Consider the following 17,269-nt stretch of genomic DNA (forward strand, 5'->3'; position numbering starts at 1 on the left):
ACTTTAACTGTACAATAACAATCCTAGTTAGGAAGATAAGAAATTTCTTTTTTTAGTATATGCAGAATTTCATCTGGCAAAAATGACCTTAACTGCACAATAACAATACTACTTAGTAAGATAAGAAGAAATTTCACATAATAAAAGCTTCTTAAGCTATGAATTAAGTCACTAAGGGATCATGATTTACCTGGATTTCCTCAAAATGCCAGAAAGAGAAACAACTGGCGATTTCCTGAGTACATATATAACAAACGTAAAATGAGGCCTGGCTATCATTTCATTGAACATTTTGGTAAGATCCACAGTTTTACAAAGGACAGTACTGGCTAAGCCACAAGACTCAAAAATGACTAATAAGCCCAGATGTGAGACTAGAACTGCGTACGGACAGCACCCGGAACTTCTGTGGTTCATTAGCGTATGCAACGTAAATGAAAATAACTGTAAAATGTCACGGGAACTATGTGATGAAGTACTACACACACTTGACTTGATTAGAGAATCCAGTAATATTCCCTACAAAACTCACTTTTCAAGTGTATAAAATCATGCCGGGGCAGGGGTGAGGTGCTTATAAAATAACTTCCATCTATGGCACGAAACATGACTATTTTTTACTTAAATTTTAAACAGGAAGTACTCCCCAAACTATCAAATAAATTAAAACAAATAAAACCCTATAATTCTACGGACTTCACTTCCAATATTTTCTGTGAAGGTCAGAGAAATAGGAGCATATTCAGATTATTTTTCTTTTTAATGTAAGGGTATAAAAGTGCTTTTCACTGACCCTAGAAAACTGGCTCTCAGTGATAGTTTACAGTTCCTAGTTGCCCACAACGTTTTTTTATCCGTAACTTTCATTAAAAGTCAAATTCAACTGACTAAGGTGGTTTCCACAAGAATATACTTACTGCAGGCCTGATGTCCGGCGGCTTCCGTCTAGCAGCTGTCCAGGCACGGCAACAGAAGCTAACAATCAGTACTTTTATTTAATAAAATGAACGTGCAGAGCGGAAGAGTTTTTCAAAATCACCTACTCTGCAGACTAAAATGATTAAAGCTTTCTACCAAAGGGGTTCTAAAACAAAATCTGTTATTTCACTAATTTCCAGGCCCACCCTAGAAGGATACTTTAAATTTTTTAAATACCAATTTGAAGCCATTTTATACGTTAAAAAAACATTTGTAAAAAAGACTCATTCTTTCATTTTGGGAGAAAGCCCAGAGGGCCTTACACTGCAGGGCTAATTAGATAATTCCATGTCTCTCGCTTCAACTCCCTTTAGGTTCCCAGTGATAACAGCATCAAGTGGTCAGCCTCAGGAGCGCTGGAGACTGGGACAGGACTTTAATTTCCAATACAATAACATTTAACACACGTCTTTAGGGAATATTTTTATGGAATTCTTTCCATGACTTCTCTGAAAGTTCTAAAAGTTGTTGGTGATGCTATTTTATTAGAGCAATTTCTGGAGTCAGATTTTTAAAGTTCTGATTACTCAATAAACAGAATATAGTTATCACTTGCCCCTTAAATGTCTAGGCCATGACTCCTGAATTTACGTGGGTGAGTGGCTCTTCATTCTTGCTAATATGACTAATAATTTCCAATTATACCATATTTTATCATAAGCACACTATACCCGACATAATGATATATCATTTCAATGTAGCCATCTCATGAACTTCTTCAGGTTTAATGGGGTTTTGCGTACTTAGACTTTCATCATAAAGGGGCCCTTTGGAGTCGTTATAACATCAATCCTTTCCCATTATAAGTCTCAGCTCTCTTAATAGGCAAGGCCATCAGCACTCAAGACAAAGGCTTAATCTAACCATAGATTCTAAGCCAGGTCCTAATAAAACCTTAGCACTTGGGGAACAACAATAAATGGCAATAGGACAGCGTATTAAAAGCTTTTCGGCGAATCAAGAGATCACGCAGGTGGCAACAACTGTGATTAAGAGAAACACTCCTTCTAACTTGAAGTAATACTTAGATCTGTACCTTTTACTCACTTCTTTGGGGGTAAAGACACATGCAATTGGAAGCAAATCTAGTACAAAATAACTCATGTTCCATTGAAGTCACAACTTTCTAGCTGTATCTGTCAAAGTTGAATTAATTAGGATATTTAATACCAATGAGAGTAAAGGCTTGCTTGTAGAATTTTTTTTCAGAAAAGAAGGAAAGAAACGCTAAGTAGCTGAAAGAGCTGATCCCCAAGTGTGATGATGAAAACTGTCAGCCCTTATGCGCCAAGGGTTTATTTATTTATTTTTTCTTAAACAAATAGTGTCTCAGTGTTTTGGGAATGAAAAAAAAAAACACACCACTGAACCTCTACAAACCCTTATTAGATTACTCCACCTTATTTATGTGAACAGCCCTTCATTTTTTTAATCCCTTAACATATGAGAAATAGTATGTAAATTTTTCACAATTATGAATGTGGCTTTAAATTACAGGGAGAAAAAGGGGTCAAAGGTAGCTCCAATAAGACTCATTGTCCTCTGGATTTTAATCAGCCACAGTTGGCTTGTAGCTTTCAAGGTATGTGGATGGACACAAACACCCACAATTAGTCCAAGGGAGAATCTGAGCTCCACTTGAGACCATGTAGCTAATATTTCAAAATGACTGGCATATCCCCCTGTGGCCTTGTGCATAATAAAGTCTTCAGAGCAGACCTTGCAAATCATTAATATCTGGCTATGGCACCCATAAAAGTAGTCAACTACTGGAGGATCAGAAGTCTGCACTCCTGGCTAGCAGATTAAACAGCGATTTGGTTTTACTTACTCACCGCCTTCCTTACAGTCCATATCTGGGGGAATACCTCCGCTCATGACTTAGCAACTCCACTCCAAGGTAGCAATGGGAAAAGAGAAAGCTCAATCTCCCAATTTGACAGTGGAGTTGGAACAGATTTGGTAACTGAATACACTTGCTGAAACTCCATTTGAAAATTATTACTACTGCAGTTCTCTCCAAACTTTAGTCACTAAGGCTAGTTGGAAATTGGTTACTTAAAACTTGTTCTATTCAATTTTTATTAAATCAGTGAATTAAATGTATGCTGACTATAAAACATAACTCATTTAAAAACTATTGAAATTTCCTATTTGAAAGAACTGCGTATGTCTTTCTATTCAACTGAATTCTTGTATAAATGAGTAACTGCCCTACCCTTGATATTGCTTAAGTACCGAACAGCTATATAAAAATTTCACTAAGGAAATTCTGTAAGTGCAACATACACTTTAAATTCTATGAGAGGTATTGAGAAAATATTTCTTTTTGTTTGTTTGTTTTTGTTTTTGTTTTTGTTTTTCTCCGGTACCGGGAACCGAACTCACGACCTTGCGCTTGCCAGGCAGGCACTTTTGCCGCTGAGCTAAATCCCCAGGCCTGAGAAAATATTTCAAAATTGTGTAAGGACAGACATATAAAAAGCCAGCATCTGGCAGGAAATACCTAAAAGGAAGAAATTATTATATATATATATATATTTTAACAAACATGTTGCTTTTGTGTCAAAAGTATTTTTTCTTCTTCCTCTAGAAAGTTTGCCTGAAATGTCATTCTACATCTATAATCAATCTTTTTTCTTTTCCCCCCACTACATGTAATCCCTTAAAACTCTAGGCTATCACACACACTTCAGACACTGATGTGTCTGAAGGCCCGAGTGAAATATTTTCTCGGGCCTTTCTGGATGACTGGGTTTGCTTAATGCATATATCGAGTATCAAACTGATTTGCATTGGTGACTAGTGGGATAAAAGACCCCATATAAAGATTTGCTCACAAAAAAGGTTAAAGGCGCAGTCTTAGGAAAAGTCTAAACTAACCAAATTTTAAACGCATGAACAGAAAATGTTAAGGGCCAGAATAATGCCTGTTGATGCTTCACTAATATGATCAGTGTACAACTGAGCAGACGAGGAAACCGGAAGTTGTCATCTCATCCCGTTAGCTGGCTGCCTGGCAAGTATGAGTTATCAACGAAGCTAAAACTCTTTCAGAGTTTGAAGCTGTTTGATACCCCACATATATTTCATGGAGCCCCAATTTTCAGAAAACAAGTCAGTCTCCCGAAACAGTGTGAACAAAGGAAGAGGGGAGGCACTTGTTAGTGCTTTCAATTCTGTTTACTAATCCGATCACGGTGATTTTAATTTCTAAGTGGGAAAGTTCTACTTATCAGTATCAACAGGGATGATAAAAAAAAAAAACCAATCCAAACTGTAAATGTAGCAATATTTTTCCTTTAGATAACTGGATTGCATTTAAAAAGCAGTAATAGAAAACACTTGCCAAATTCATTTAGTCTCTGACTGAGGCACACATATGTGACCTCCTAATTTACAGCTTGCATGTACAGATGTTCACACTTAGTAAAAGGGCTTCTTAATAGCTTTTTTTAATTAAAAGTGTGTTGATAATAGGTGTTTTAAACATATCCAAACAACACAGCTGAACTGACAAATGCCTGCCTTCATGCCCTACCACGTCTCACACTATGGCAAGATCTTCTAAGAAAGAAAAGATTCAGTCCATGTATACAGGATAGCTGCTCCCCCAAAACATCCAAATGAAATCTTTCATTAATTTTTCTCTCTATGATGTGTTTCCAACTAGAAAACGTTAAGACCGCTACTAGCTTTATGTAGCCAAGAGCAGAACAGAGCCGTTGCTCGCTGCCTGCAGTTTTTTTCATCTGCAAAACTTTGAACCCCGTCCAGCTTTGACACACTGCTTCTTCAGTTAATAACTATCAAGTTTCCCCTTGTCTCCTGTCTCCTTTTCTGTGAGGCAATTGCACACTCAGCACCACAAGATAATAACACACATCTATAAGATAAAAGCAATGGCATTAATGTAATTGTCTACCTCTCTCGCTCTTTAGCCTAATCTTTTTTTCCTTCAGTTTTGACTGCCTGTGTGACACCTGTTTTTGTCTCCTCTGATCCTACGACAGGTTTTCCGCTGACAAGGTTTTTGCCTGACAGAGATTCTGCAGACAAGAACATAATAAAATATGAAGAACTGCTTGTCAGAGTTTCTGCCAATGCTCACATGAAATAAAGAAAAAAAAAGTCTTTTTTTAAGGGGCCCTGTGATGGTCGCTTTTGGCATGTTAGGAAAAAGACCTCCCTCGCCAAGTTCTCCAAGCCAAATTGGTGTTTTCTTTTATGTTAGAGGTTGATTTTTTAAAAAATTTTTACTGATAGTGGAAAATATAATTAGCCAAAACCGGGAAAAGGGTAAATTTCTTATCCTCAGGTTTTTGCAGGTGAAGGAGTACAGAAGAACTAACCAAAGTGGAAGGTATTTCACTCAAGAATGTATCTTCTGAATGAAACAAATACACCAACATCTGCTAATGATCAAACAAATTTAACTTCTTTAAAATACTTCCCAGTTAGGATAGAAAACTTCTACCTACCTACCTTTCACATATTTTGTTGTCTGAGTACTCAGAGGGCAACAGCAAATGCTAAAACAGAATGGAGATTTAAAAAGAGGGTTGGAGAAACAGGATTAAAGACAAGGAGTCTAAAGGCTGTGCTTACAACCTTAAAATGAGAAGAGACCGCTGGGGAAAAAAAACCAGGCAACTAGAAAAAACACTTCTAGATAAACTTAAAGAGTTTCCATAAACCACTGTCCCATGTACTTCCAGGAGACGTTGTATTGGGTACTGGCAGTATCACGAAGATGGACTGGTCTTCCAGAGCTTCCCAAGCCAGTGCACCCAGAAACTACCCTTCTGGTCTCCGCGAAGTACACTGAAAAGTATGCAGTAAAGAGCGCTTCATTGTTCTCAGGGCAAAAGGAGTGAGTAAACAAAGGAGGGAGTCCCTCTTCCTTGGCGAACTGGACACAGGAAAGAGTGGACAGCGGGCGTCCAGGCAGGAAACGCTGGGACAGAGTCTGTGTAACAAGGAAGGCAGAGGGCCTCACACTTCGGGGCTCAGGAGGCTCACACCAACGGGCTCTCACAAACACTTCACGCTGTGCTTCTCCAAACGTACTACCTCACACCTACGCTGCACAACAGTGACGTCTAAATACAAACATTTCAAGATTCACTGAAAAAAGTGGCAGTAATTTTTAAAATATATTTATTTCATGAAATACACAGGTGTTACCGGTACATAGATAAAAGACTAATGCACTTTTTCTGGTTTTTTGGAGACCAAGTCTCACTATATAGTACAAGCCGGCCTTGAACTCCCTGTGTAGCCTACTGTGTGCCACCATACCCAACTATGAACAATTCTTACGACAGTTTTGTTCTTTTTTTTTTTTTTAAAGATGGTATTTCAGGACGTAGCATATACTTTGTATTTACAGCAAATCTCACGTTAGCCTACCCACATAGCACTCAAAAGTCACAACAGTGATGTCCTTGTTGTCCAGCCAGGTCTAAAGTTTTAGGTTCAGTCTGAGGCACATTTATACTGTCGTTTTTGCTTAGATGGGTCTGCATCTACGTATACACTATCGCTTGACTGATGAGCGGGCTGAAAAACATAGGCCAATGCGGGCAGCTCCCTGGATGCCAGCGGGCCCTCAAAGGAAAGGAGAATGCTACCATTGCGCTCCTTAACAGACGCTGCTTCTGTATCTCTCCAGTTGTGCAGTAATTCCTTATAGTTATTTTCTACACAACGCTTTGGTTATACGCTTACCAACAACAGATTAAATCAAGCAGCTTTTGAAAAGGTACAAATATCTGTGAAGGCAGAGGCAAAACCCAGTTTTAAAAAAGGGATGCATGAACAACATTTTAGGGCTCTCGGAATACAAGCTAGAGTTGTTTCTGAAATAGCATACTTACCTCATGCAGTGTTTTCTCGATTCAGAAAAGGGGAGAAGGAAGACTGGGAGAAGTCATCATTTTTGACACAAGAGAGAAGGAAGAGTAGTTGAAAATATCAACATGATCCTGCTGAGGCATATCAGGTCCTTATGACCCAGCTGAATAACCTACTCTATCTCAACAGAGTATCCTGAGTAAAATGAGAAGAGCTGAGGGTGTTTCATTTATCACCCCTTCAATTTGTGTTCTGCTTAACCTGCTGAACTCCAGTTAATTAAGATGTTCCTATAAACAATTAAGCTTCCTGTAGAATCGTTAGCAAGATATAAAAATTTATGATGTAATAAAATGCAATAAAATGATAAAGTAGTGAGCTCATCAAAGCATTTCAAATGCAGAGAGATAGGTGTGAAAATAGGCAAAAGCAGCTTTAACTCACTCTAAAATTCACCTACTTCTGGTTTTTGGATCTTCATTAGATAAGTATTCGTACAATTCATATTAACTGGCCTGCACTCCTCAGAATAGGACTCTGGGGGCAAAAGACCCCTTAATTCTGTGAAAACAAGTGTTCAGCTGACATTTTAGTGCATATGGAGGTACGGAGCTGTCCTGCCTTTGCTGGAGGAACAACTGCACCTAGAGAACACTGGATGCTACGACAAGGAGCACTGGTGACCACAGCTCTGCCTTGGGCACTGACGAAAGCCCTCGAGAAGGAGGACGCAGTTTACACTACCCCCTTCTGCAACTGTACCTGCAGGAAGACCCTAGGATCACAAATACTGTTTAATATTATTGGCTTAATAATTTTAGCACCTAAAATATTTGTGCTAGAACATCTGGTCCCTCTCCCTCCTCTAAACGTCTCTCAAACCACCCTGTGACATTTAGGCACATTCCTACTACTATCTGAATTTACAGATAAAAGAACTAAGGCTCAGAGAAGTCATTAGCCTGGCTACATACATCTTTCAACTCAATTGTGCTATAAATACATCTGTCCTGTCCACAGGCTGAAGTTTTGCTTCTCCTAGTTTACTAATGGCAACAACTAACACTAAGTATTTAGTATGCCCAAGACATCTGGATCATGTCATTTAATCTGAGAAGAACGCTGTGAGCTAGGGGCTAACCTCATTCATATTTCACAGAGGACAAGAGATCACATAACTTGGGGAAGGTTCTACCGATGGCAGGCGGGAAAGGGCTGTGACATGAGCTTACACAGCCTCATTCCTGAGCCACGCCTTTACCTGCTTTCTCTGTTGCGTCCCCTTCATTTACCTACAGCTTTTTATACCCAAGATCCCCTCAAGAAACTCACCAGTGGACAAGCACTGATTACACTTCAGAGGCCAGATCCTGCCAGATTCACTTGATGTCCTGTCCTCTCAGAATCAAATGGAGCTAGAAAACTATCTGGGAAACTAACAGGCAGAAAGCCCAGGGCTTTAAAGAGGAGACACTGTTTATGCTTTGCTTAAAGAAAATTTAGGGAGTTCAAAGCATCGTCCCGAAGATAGGCAGGCTGAAAAACAAATCAAAATAATTGATTTAGGGCCACGATAAGAAAACAGTGAGTGCATTCATCAAGCACAATTTCTTACATTTTGAGGATGTCCTCCCTTTACAGCTTATCAGGCACGATCAGGGAGAAAAGAGAGGCAGAAGAGGGCACTGCGCCCTCAGGTCAAGCAACAAAAGCTTCTGTGCCAGGCGGGAAATGACCTTGTTTTTTCTCTCTCAAATGAAAACAAGTGCAGAAATGTTCAAGGACTTTGCCCATGGAGAGATCAGGACCCAGCTGCTTCAACAAAGCTGGGAGGCAGCTAAAAGTTGGTTTCTCTAACCAGCAGATAATTTTGTACCTAGGTACAGCCACATTTTGTATTACTGTCTGGAAAAAATACACCTAACTAGAAAGACTTCTTTTTGTTGAGGGGAGTCTGAGACAGGGTCTCACTATGCAGTTCAGGCTGGCCCCAAACTCACTATGGAGCCCCAGCTGGCCTCAGACTCTCAGCGATCCTCCTGCTTCAGCTTCCAGAGTGCCGAGATTACAGGCGTGCACCACTACACCTGGCTGGAAGACAGCAGATGCTGTGTGAGCTCTGCTTTCTTCCAGACCAGCACGCCAAGGCGTGAGGACCACAGTGCTTCCTTTCTTGTACTTCTGGCCAAAGCCCAGAAGCGTTTTCCCAAAGGATCAATTTCTCTCTTTGCCACGGCTAAGCCAACCTTACTTCCACAGGCTGAGAAGTACCCAGACCAACACCTATGTTGCACGGCTCACCAAATACTAAATATGCCTCTGAAAACACTTTCTCCCAAAACAAAAATTCATTCTCAGTGGGACCATCTCCAGATCAGAGCTTTGGCTGCAGGTTAGGTAAATTATCTGGGAACATTAACGTCTTTTATCAGAGGATCCCCCCCGTCCCCCGCCAGATCTCTCTCTATTGACAAATCTACAAATTATCCTAAAGACACTGTTGTTGCTGAGTCTCTCGAAATAAGCATGATGTCACAGGCATGTCATGTTTTACTGTTTGTGAGAGGAGAGTTTCTATTTGGGCTGGGGATGGGAGGTCAGAGAAGAAAACAGGATGGGAGGGGGAAGCTTACTACTGGCTTTTAGGCTTGAACCAGGGAGAGTGTTACAGAGGTGCCAGTGGGAACAGACTACAAACTGCAACAAATAATAAAGACAGGTGACATCTTATAGGATGAAATGCAAAATTACTAGTTTTGAGCTGCTCTACTTGAGCCCTTATAAGGCACCACGGCTCCAAAACAAACTGGGAAATTTATGAGCAGAATACAGAGGTCTGATGATCCCAAATGTCGGCCTGACATAACCGCAAGTCTTTTGATTACAGGATGCTTGTAACTGATAGCCCTGACTTGGGACTTCACTGGGACAACTGGTTCCTACCTACTAGGATTTTCCTTTATGGTACAAGCGGGTCAGGTATAGCGAATGAAAATACAGTATATTCAGGTAAGTTTTCATGGTTTTCATGATCATATTTTAAAATCACTGATTATCTGAAATTCAAATTTAATGGGATACTCATGTTTCCTATTCGCATGAGGGTCTCTGTCAATACTCTGAGCCTAATGAGACAGAACTAGGAAAACCTGAGAATGCAAATGCAACAATGCTGGGATGGGGGGGTGAAAATGAACATTATTTCCAATTAATTACAAAAAAAGATTTGCAATTAATAATAGGAATATTGAGCCACACAGTACATTAAGACGTTAAACTGGCTGGTATGTGACACTAAATTAACTTTACATCCCGAACTATTTCCTGTGGCAAATATTAAATGTTATGTTACCTGGTACAAGGATGTGTTTAATAAATACGTATCCACTGATGACCAGATGATGCAGGTCAAGACTGTTCCTTTCACAGTTTCTACCTAAGGGCCCAGATGAAATATGGGCAGCAAAAGAGCCGGCTTGATGAGCAAATAATTAACGTAATACTGTAAGACTACCTTTCCCTTCAATGAATTGCAAGTAGTAAAAGGAAATCACATTTATAAAACATAATAAAAAAAAAAGCTCTCACGAATTCTAGTGCAATAAGCATTCTTGCAAGGAGGCCATCAGCCAACAAAATAACACTCCAGATCACCTCAGTGCTGGAAGTGAATGGAAATCCTACCATTCACAGCTTGTGGAAAGGCATGTTCTTTAAGGTCAAAATAATCTATAAAGAAAACAATTTGTACCGAGGAAGCTGTTGTGGGGTTCATAGGTAGGTAATACATTTTAAATATATCAGTTCTCATATTCTTTCCAAATGGTCATATGACATACCTAACATACCTAACTGTGGCAGAACTGGTTTGTTACATTTTGCAGGGGCATGGTGAAAAGGGGGTAGTTTTATCCATTTGTTTTCATTGGAAATAAAAATTAATGAAATGGGGAAAACTCTAAATACATTTCCAAAATCTGCTCATCTTTTATCAAGTATACAGCATCACGATAAAAAAAAAATTTCCAGTTGTTTTGGGTGATCAATAAACATTTTCTAAAACCATTCAGAATTTCATTTCACAGTGTGGTACTGGCAAAAAAAACAGACCCAAAGATCAATGAAACAGACCAGAAGATGCAGTAACAACTTCCAACATATTCAACCACCTTATATTGGACAAAGGGACCAAACACACACCGGAAGAAAGACAGACTCTTTAATAAGTGGTGCTGGAAAAACTGGCTCTGCACATGCCAAAAATTAAAACTGGACCCAAATCTTTCACCATGCACTAAATTCGAAATGGATCGAAGATCTAGGTATTAAGACAGAAACATTAAATCTGCTGGAAGACAGACTAGGTAAAGGTCTTGAAGACACTGGTGTAGGCAGACTTTATGAATAAAACCCCAACTGTACAGGAAGTATCCCGAAGAATCAACAATGGGGATCTCAGCTTATTAAAAACCCTTTGCACAGCGAGAGAAACCGCCAACAGAGTGAAGAGACAATGTGGGAGAAAGTGTTTGCCAGATGTTTCTGCGACAAAGGGTTACCACTGAGAATGTACAGAGAACTCAAAACACCAGACCTCTGACACCTGAAGCCCCAATCCAAAAATGGGCATTGGAGAGGAAGACACACTTTTCAGATAAAGAAATACAAACAGCAAATAAACATGTGAGAAAATGTTCAGCACCACTGGTCATTCTAGAAATGCAAATTAAAACAACACTGAGATTCCATCCCACCCCAGAAAAAAATGGCTGTGGTCAAGAAATCCACCAACAACAAATGCCGGGGAGGCTGTGGGAAAAAGGAACCCTTCTGCACTATTGGTGGCGTGTAGACTGATACAACCACAACTAATTTAAAGATAACAATGTGCAGTGTAGCAATGTGTTGACCATTGTTACCCTCCTATTATATCGTTTTGGACTTTGGTTCACATGTACATGTGTTTATTGTGTTTTTTCTTTTTCTTTAAAATACAAAAAAGCATTTCATTTCATTTTTAGTTTTATTACTTTATTTACTTTCACTTTAATGGTTAAGAGAGAAAACCTTTATCTAGGCTATGGAAATTAAAATTAACTTCCAAATAATAAACAATGAAAGTGGTTCAGGTGTAACAGTTATAGCCTCCAATCTCTCTTAAAGGCAACAACTCCTGTCAGTAATACCCTTTAAAATAAGCAAAGATTCTTTGGGGTTTATGAATAGGAAACACTAGTCCCCCAACTCACCCCACTTTTACCCACCATTGGGCCTACAGAAGTAATAGGGGCTAACTTTTAGGACTATAGAAAATTTGACTGAAGCCTCAATTCTAGAAGAGGGAGAGAAGAGTTTAAAAACTAAATTTCTCTAACAAAACCATGTCACCAAAAATTGACACACATAGCCTGGTGTTGTTTTGCCACTCTGGAACTGAGAACAGTTGAACTTAAAAATCTTTCCCTTCCCGCCCTCCAAATCTCAATCCCAAGGCTCACGCAAACCCTGTTGGAGAATGAAGGAAGATAAGGAAAAGGGGGGGCGGGGGGCAGAGCAGTACATGACTTAAATGGCAGTATGTAGGAGTCTTTTATGCAAGGACTTTAACAGATATACGGCAAAGTTAGAAATTCTGAGCTTTTTTGGCCCGCCAAGTTTTTATACATCAGGTATTATTACCAAACTTTTTAAAAGAAATTATACTCAATAAACCATATACATTTCTAAAAATTCTTTTTAAAAATACCTGATTTAGCATTTGATTAATTTTTAGCTGCAGTTATCAAAAATTTTTAAACACCACAGTCATAGGTAAAATGTATTTAGTTCCGCTGTGAAACATTTCTTACCGCCGTTTCACACATACTTTCAGAGGAAAAACTCACACACTAGAGAAACCAAGTCATTTCCTCTTTGCCCCACACACTCAGGACGCTGTACTGTGAAAGCAATCAGAAAAACTGCTGTCTCTCTCCCCTCTGGGCAGAAATAATTGGAGATGTGATTTCAGGATTTCTGTACAGGGGAGGGAATGAAGCAGTTAGCTGAAATGTTAGGGGCAAACAAGTGGGCTCTCTCTCTCTCATCCTACTGCAAATCAAGGGCAACAAGCCAACCCCTCACTGTCATTTCTGCCCTCATAAATGGGGAACGGTGGCTTTGCATCCCCGCATATATGTATTTTGAATTATGTACAGGTACTCCCTGTTATGAGGTTGAAGAAAGAGGCCCAGATGATAATTGTGAGGGGAAGAATGAGAATTAATTAAACTCCACGTTAATACACTAGAATCAGGATAGCTAATGATACAGTAAGAAAAACCGAGTCTAGTATAAGAGAATTATCTTACTGCAAATTGGGTGAAAAAAAAAAAATCACACCCTTCCACAGTACTTCAAATCACTGACCACCAATAAACTATGTTGTTCACAAAGGAAGAAATACTACATTTATTTTCTTTGTGCTGCTAATGTAAAAGACACATGGAAGTCAGAACAAACTTTAGCAACAAAGTCAATTTCTAGACTCACAAGATTCCCGAAGTACATAGGTGACATTAATGTAAGATGGCTTTGGGGAAAAAATGAGTAAATACATGGAAAAACCTTTTTTGTTTAATGATTAACCCCTTTATTGTTTAGCTATTGTCCCATTTTTATTTTTTTAATATTTATTAAAGACTTTATATATATATATATTTCATGGTTAATTTGATTTTGAGGAAGAGCCAGAATTACAAGGTGGATGAGGTCACAGCATAATGTTTTTATCTGACAGAAATTGCCATAAACATTTAAAATCAATTCTGGACACTGAGGCAGCCACTACAGAGCAACTGAAGATACTCATGCAAGAGGTCTCCCAGAAATGCTTCAGAAAGCGGCAAGAATGATGGGATGAGTGTGACACACTGCATAGATGCGACAGAGAGTATGTTGAGGGGGATTAAAGCACTATGTCTTTTTCTGTAATAAATTTTAAACACTCACTATACCTTTTGATCAGCCCTTGTATACCCTCAGTGCTCAAGTATATTTTATTATTCATCATAGCTTACCGGTAATAAAACTGAAGGTCATGTTGCATTAACATGGCATTGAAGTGGTAGAGTCAAGACTGACCTCACGACCCTCCATGGCCATCCTCCCTCACGATGGGCTGAGGACAATAAGCTCCATGTATTATCTAGAAATCCCTGTATTTTCTTTGTGGCTAGGGCTGTAGATATAGCTCAGAAGCATAAGCACCTGCCTGGCAAGAGCAAGGTCCCGAGTCCAATTCCCAGTACCAAAAAAAAAAAACCACCTTCCTGGAAAGAAGGATATCTGGAAAATGTCATGGGCTGAACGAATTATGTTCCCCAGAATTCGTATGTTGAAGCTAAGACCTCCTGTAGCTCACAATGTGGCTCTGTAATGGGGGAGAGTGTCTTTAAAGTGATACAGTTAAAATAAGACCCTTAAGGATAGGATTCAATCCATCTGATGGGCGTCCTTCCAAGAGGACAAAATGATGTGTAAGAAGATGCCACAAGTGTGCACGCAGAGAAAAGACCAAGTTGGGGTGGTATCTGCAACACAGAAAGACCTCGGAATGGAACTAACCCTGCTGTGTACTTGATCATGGAATTCTAACTTTCAGAACTATAAGAAAACTAACTTCTGTTGGTCAAGCCACATAATCTGGGGGTATTTTGTTATCGAAGCCCTAGCGAGCGATCTAAGAAGAAAGAAGAAGCCATCCAACAGCGAAACATACACAGACTGCAGATTAACAGCAGCTCCTGTGTTTTTCAAGGCTGGACTGAAACTTGCTGTAGAATGTGGCCTTTATAATTAATGAAGGAAGTGTCACCCTTGAAGGGTTACGGGACCGTGGCAACGCTGTCCACCCACGTTCTTTCCAGCACATCCCCTTCATGCAAGTATCTCTCGCACACAGAAACATGGATGAGAAATCCCCCGTATCTCCAACACACACGCCCTAACCATCACGGTAAATCACAAATGAAAACCATTTCAAGGCATGGCCCAATGCTCTTACCTCAGATCTTGCTTGAATACACAACATTTGTAAAAAATACAACCCACTGAATGTTTGGCACTGCTCGGAATGAATATGTCCACTTAACAGCCAATACCCCAGGCTGTCAAAAAATCTCCAGCCAGGGTTTTTTTTTATAAACATTACCTATCTCTTTAAATTCTACAGCCTAGGAAGTTAAAAAAAAAAAAAAAAAGCAAGGCTGCTTATTTCGATTCTCCTTCTACCTAAACATAATAAACAGAAACCATTCACAAGAAAATGTAAAATTCTCAGCTGAGAGAACAGCACAGAGCACCTGGCAAACTGCCTTCACACTTACATCCCTTGCCCGGGCCACCCCCGCTCCAGCGACACCTACACAGAGCTCACACTCCACCAAGGCCAACCACCTTTAATCCCAGCGCACACTGAAAGAGGTTATTTACAGCTGATATTTCAGATGCTAGACAAATAATGCTCCTGTTCACTTTCTCGCCCACCTTGCACCATACAAAATTTAACAACCTGAAGGATAAACTCAGACCCGAGCACACATGACAAGGGTGCACAGTCACTGAGGAGTTTCCAAGCAAGGAGGATTTGCCAGCTTCCCTCTGAGTTCCAGGCCCTGAAAGGCCAACTGTGGTGTTTGAGTTTCCATTAGGCCTGCTGCTTGCGGGCTGCTGCTATGCTCAGTAAGGACCCACGGCCCGACTGTCCTATAAACATCTCACCCTTCTGCAGGAGATCTCCTGCTCGCCTTACTTCCCGAGGCAGAGAATATGCTGATTGAGAGCCTCGGCCGAACATTAGCTAACACTTGGAGCACAGCTGACCGCTCTCCTCTCCAGGCCAGTGACTGCTCTTAAAAAAAACATACACGTTCACACAAACATAGCGAGACCAGGAAGAGGAGCCCGGACTGTTCTTACCATGTGCCACCCAGCCATGTTTACACTGATCGCAAGTCCTCAGGTTGATCTTCCCCGGCTGGAAACATTCACACGTGCAATTTACCAGCGTGCATCGGATGGCCTGGAAAATAAAAGAGGAAAAAATATCAGCATCTCTAAAAAAGATACTGCATTTCCCACTATTTTAAATGAATAATGACCACTTGTATTTTAAAAAGGTTTATGTAGTGGAGGCCTGGAGAATTCTTCAAATGAATTTTGCTGTCAAATCTCTCACATGAAAGGTAAGAAAGCTCACTCACTAACACGTTTTAAGTCATTCATAGTAACTTTTAAATTAGAAATACAGGCCAAGTAGAAGAAGAATAAAAAGATTACATATTCCACAAGACACCAGATTTGTAACACTGAAGAGGAAAAATAATTCTGCTAATATAGATTTCCATTTTTTATCCACTTCCTAATAATGCAAAGAAAAATATATTCTACCATAATAACTCAAGTGAAATGTTTATGAAAGTAAAATATGGTATGCAAAAATTATTCCAAAAACGTGTTTTCCTTCTGCTGAATTTCAGTTACATTTTAAAAGATACTCCTGTTGGCCTAGTAAGACCTAACATATTTCTATTATTATTTATCACTCCCCAATTCCTTGAGATTTTATTAATTCTATTTTCATTCTTATATTGAAAAATATAAATATTCTTCCTATTTTAACGACAATATAAGAAAACAAGTTTATATTTGCTTTTATATCCGATCTAATGTAGGAAAAGCCATTTATGTGACCTTTTTCTACCTGGAACAGTACAACCGTATCTGAGAAAACTGAACTATACACTGAAAAAAATTATACTTCCTTACAAGTGTAGTACTTCAAAATATCATATCATTTTATGCAATAAAGTAAATCCACAGAAAATTAGCATAAATGGAGTGTAACTTTTGGTGAATAAAAAATCTATGCTTAATAATTGTGCTGAAGCTGACCTGTGCTCCCAGGCTACAGTTAATAAATCTATCTCATACATTTAGCTGTAATTTGCATGGTATTTCTGAAGACAGAAGGGCTTTGGTGTGATCATTCACAGATTAACAATCTACTGTAACCGCCTGAACTGCCAGGAAAAGATTCCTCTACAGATTTGGGTGTGACCAATGATTACTGATTTTGCAGTGGAATGTGGGTATGGATTACCTGAAAATGTGGTTCTGTGCCTGAAAGCTGCACTCATGCGCATGCTCCAGATGCTCACATTCCTGGAACCATGTGAATTTTTACATAAACAACTCGCTATTAAGAGGCAGTATTTTCAATACTGTTAACATGATCAGGATAAATTCTGTTTACAGAGACTAAGACGGAATAAATAGGCTTCCACTGTTCCCCATGTGCTGGATCAGTCAAGAGTAGGGTATCTTTAACAAATTAACATAACTCATGGACGCTTATCTTGTTTCCGTTGTTAAAGTTCTCAGGGTGTACCCCTTC

General features: G+C 39.4%; 1 protein-coding gene across 7 annotated transcripts in view; it reads right to left on the minus strand.

Annotated features, from left to right (window-relative positions):
- Bnc2 (basonuclin 2) overlaps window positions 1–17,269 on the minus strand; it is a 412,238-nt gene that overhangs the window by 150,185 nt on the left and 244,784 nt on the right. For all 7 annotated transcript variants that reach the window (XM_013516364.1, XM_005388715.2, XM_005388717.2 and 4 more), the window contains one exon: window positions 15,793–15,895. In XM_013516364.1, coding sequence (XP_013371818.1) covers window positions 15,793–15,895 — 103 coding nt within the window. The remainder of the gene's footprint in view (window positions 1–15,792; window positions 15,896–17,269) is intronic.

The sequence above is a fragment of the Chinchilla lanigera genome, unplaced genomic scaffold (assembly GCF_000276665.1).
Source record: "Chinchilla lanigera isolate Chin_1 unplaced genomic scaffold, ChiLan1.0 scaffold00033, whole genome shotgun sequence".
Classification (NCBI taxonomy): Eukaryota; Metazoa; Chordata; class Mammalia; order Rodentia; family Chinchillidae; genus Chinchilla; species Chinchilla lanigera.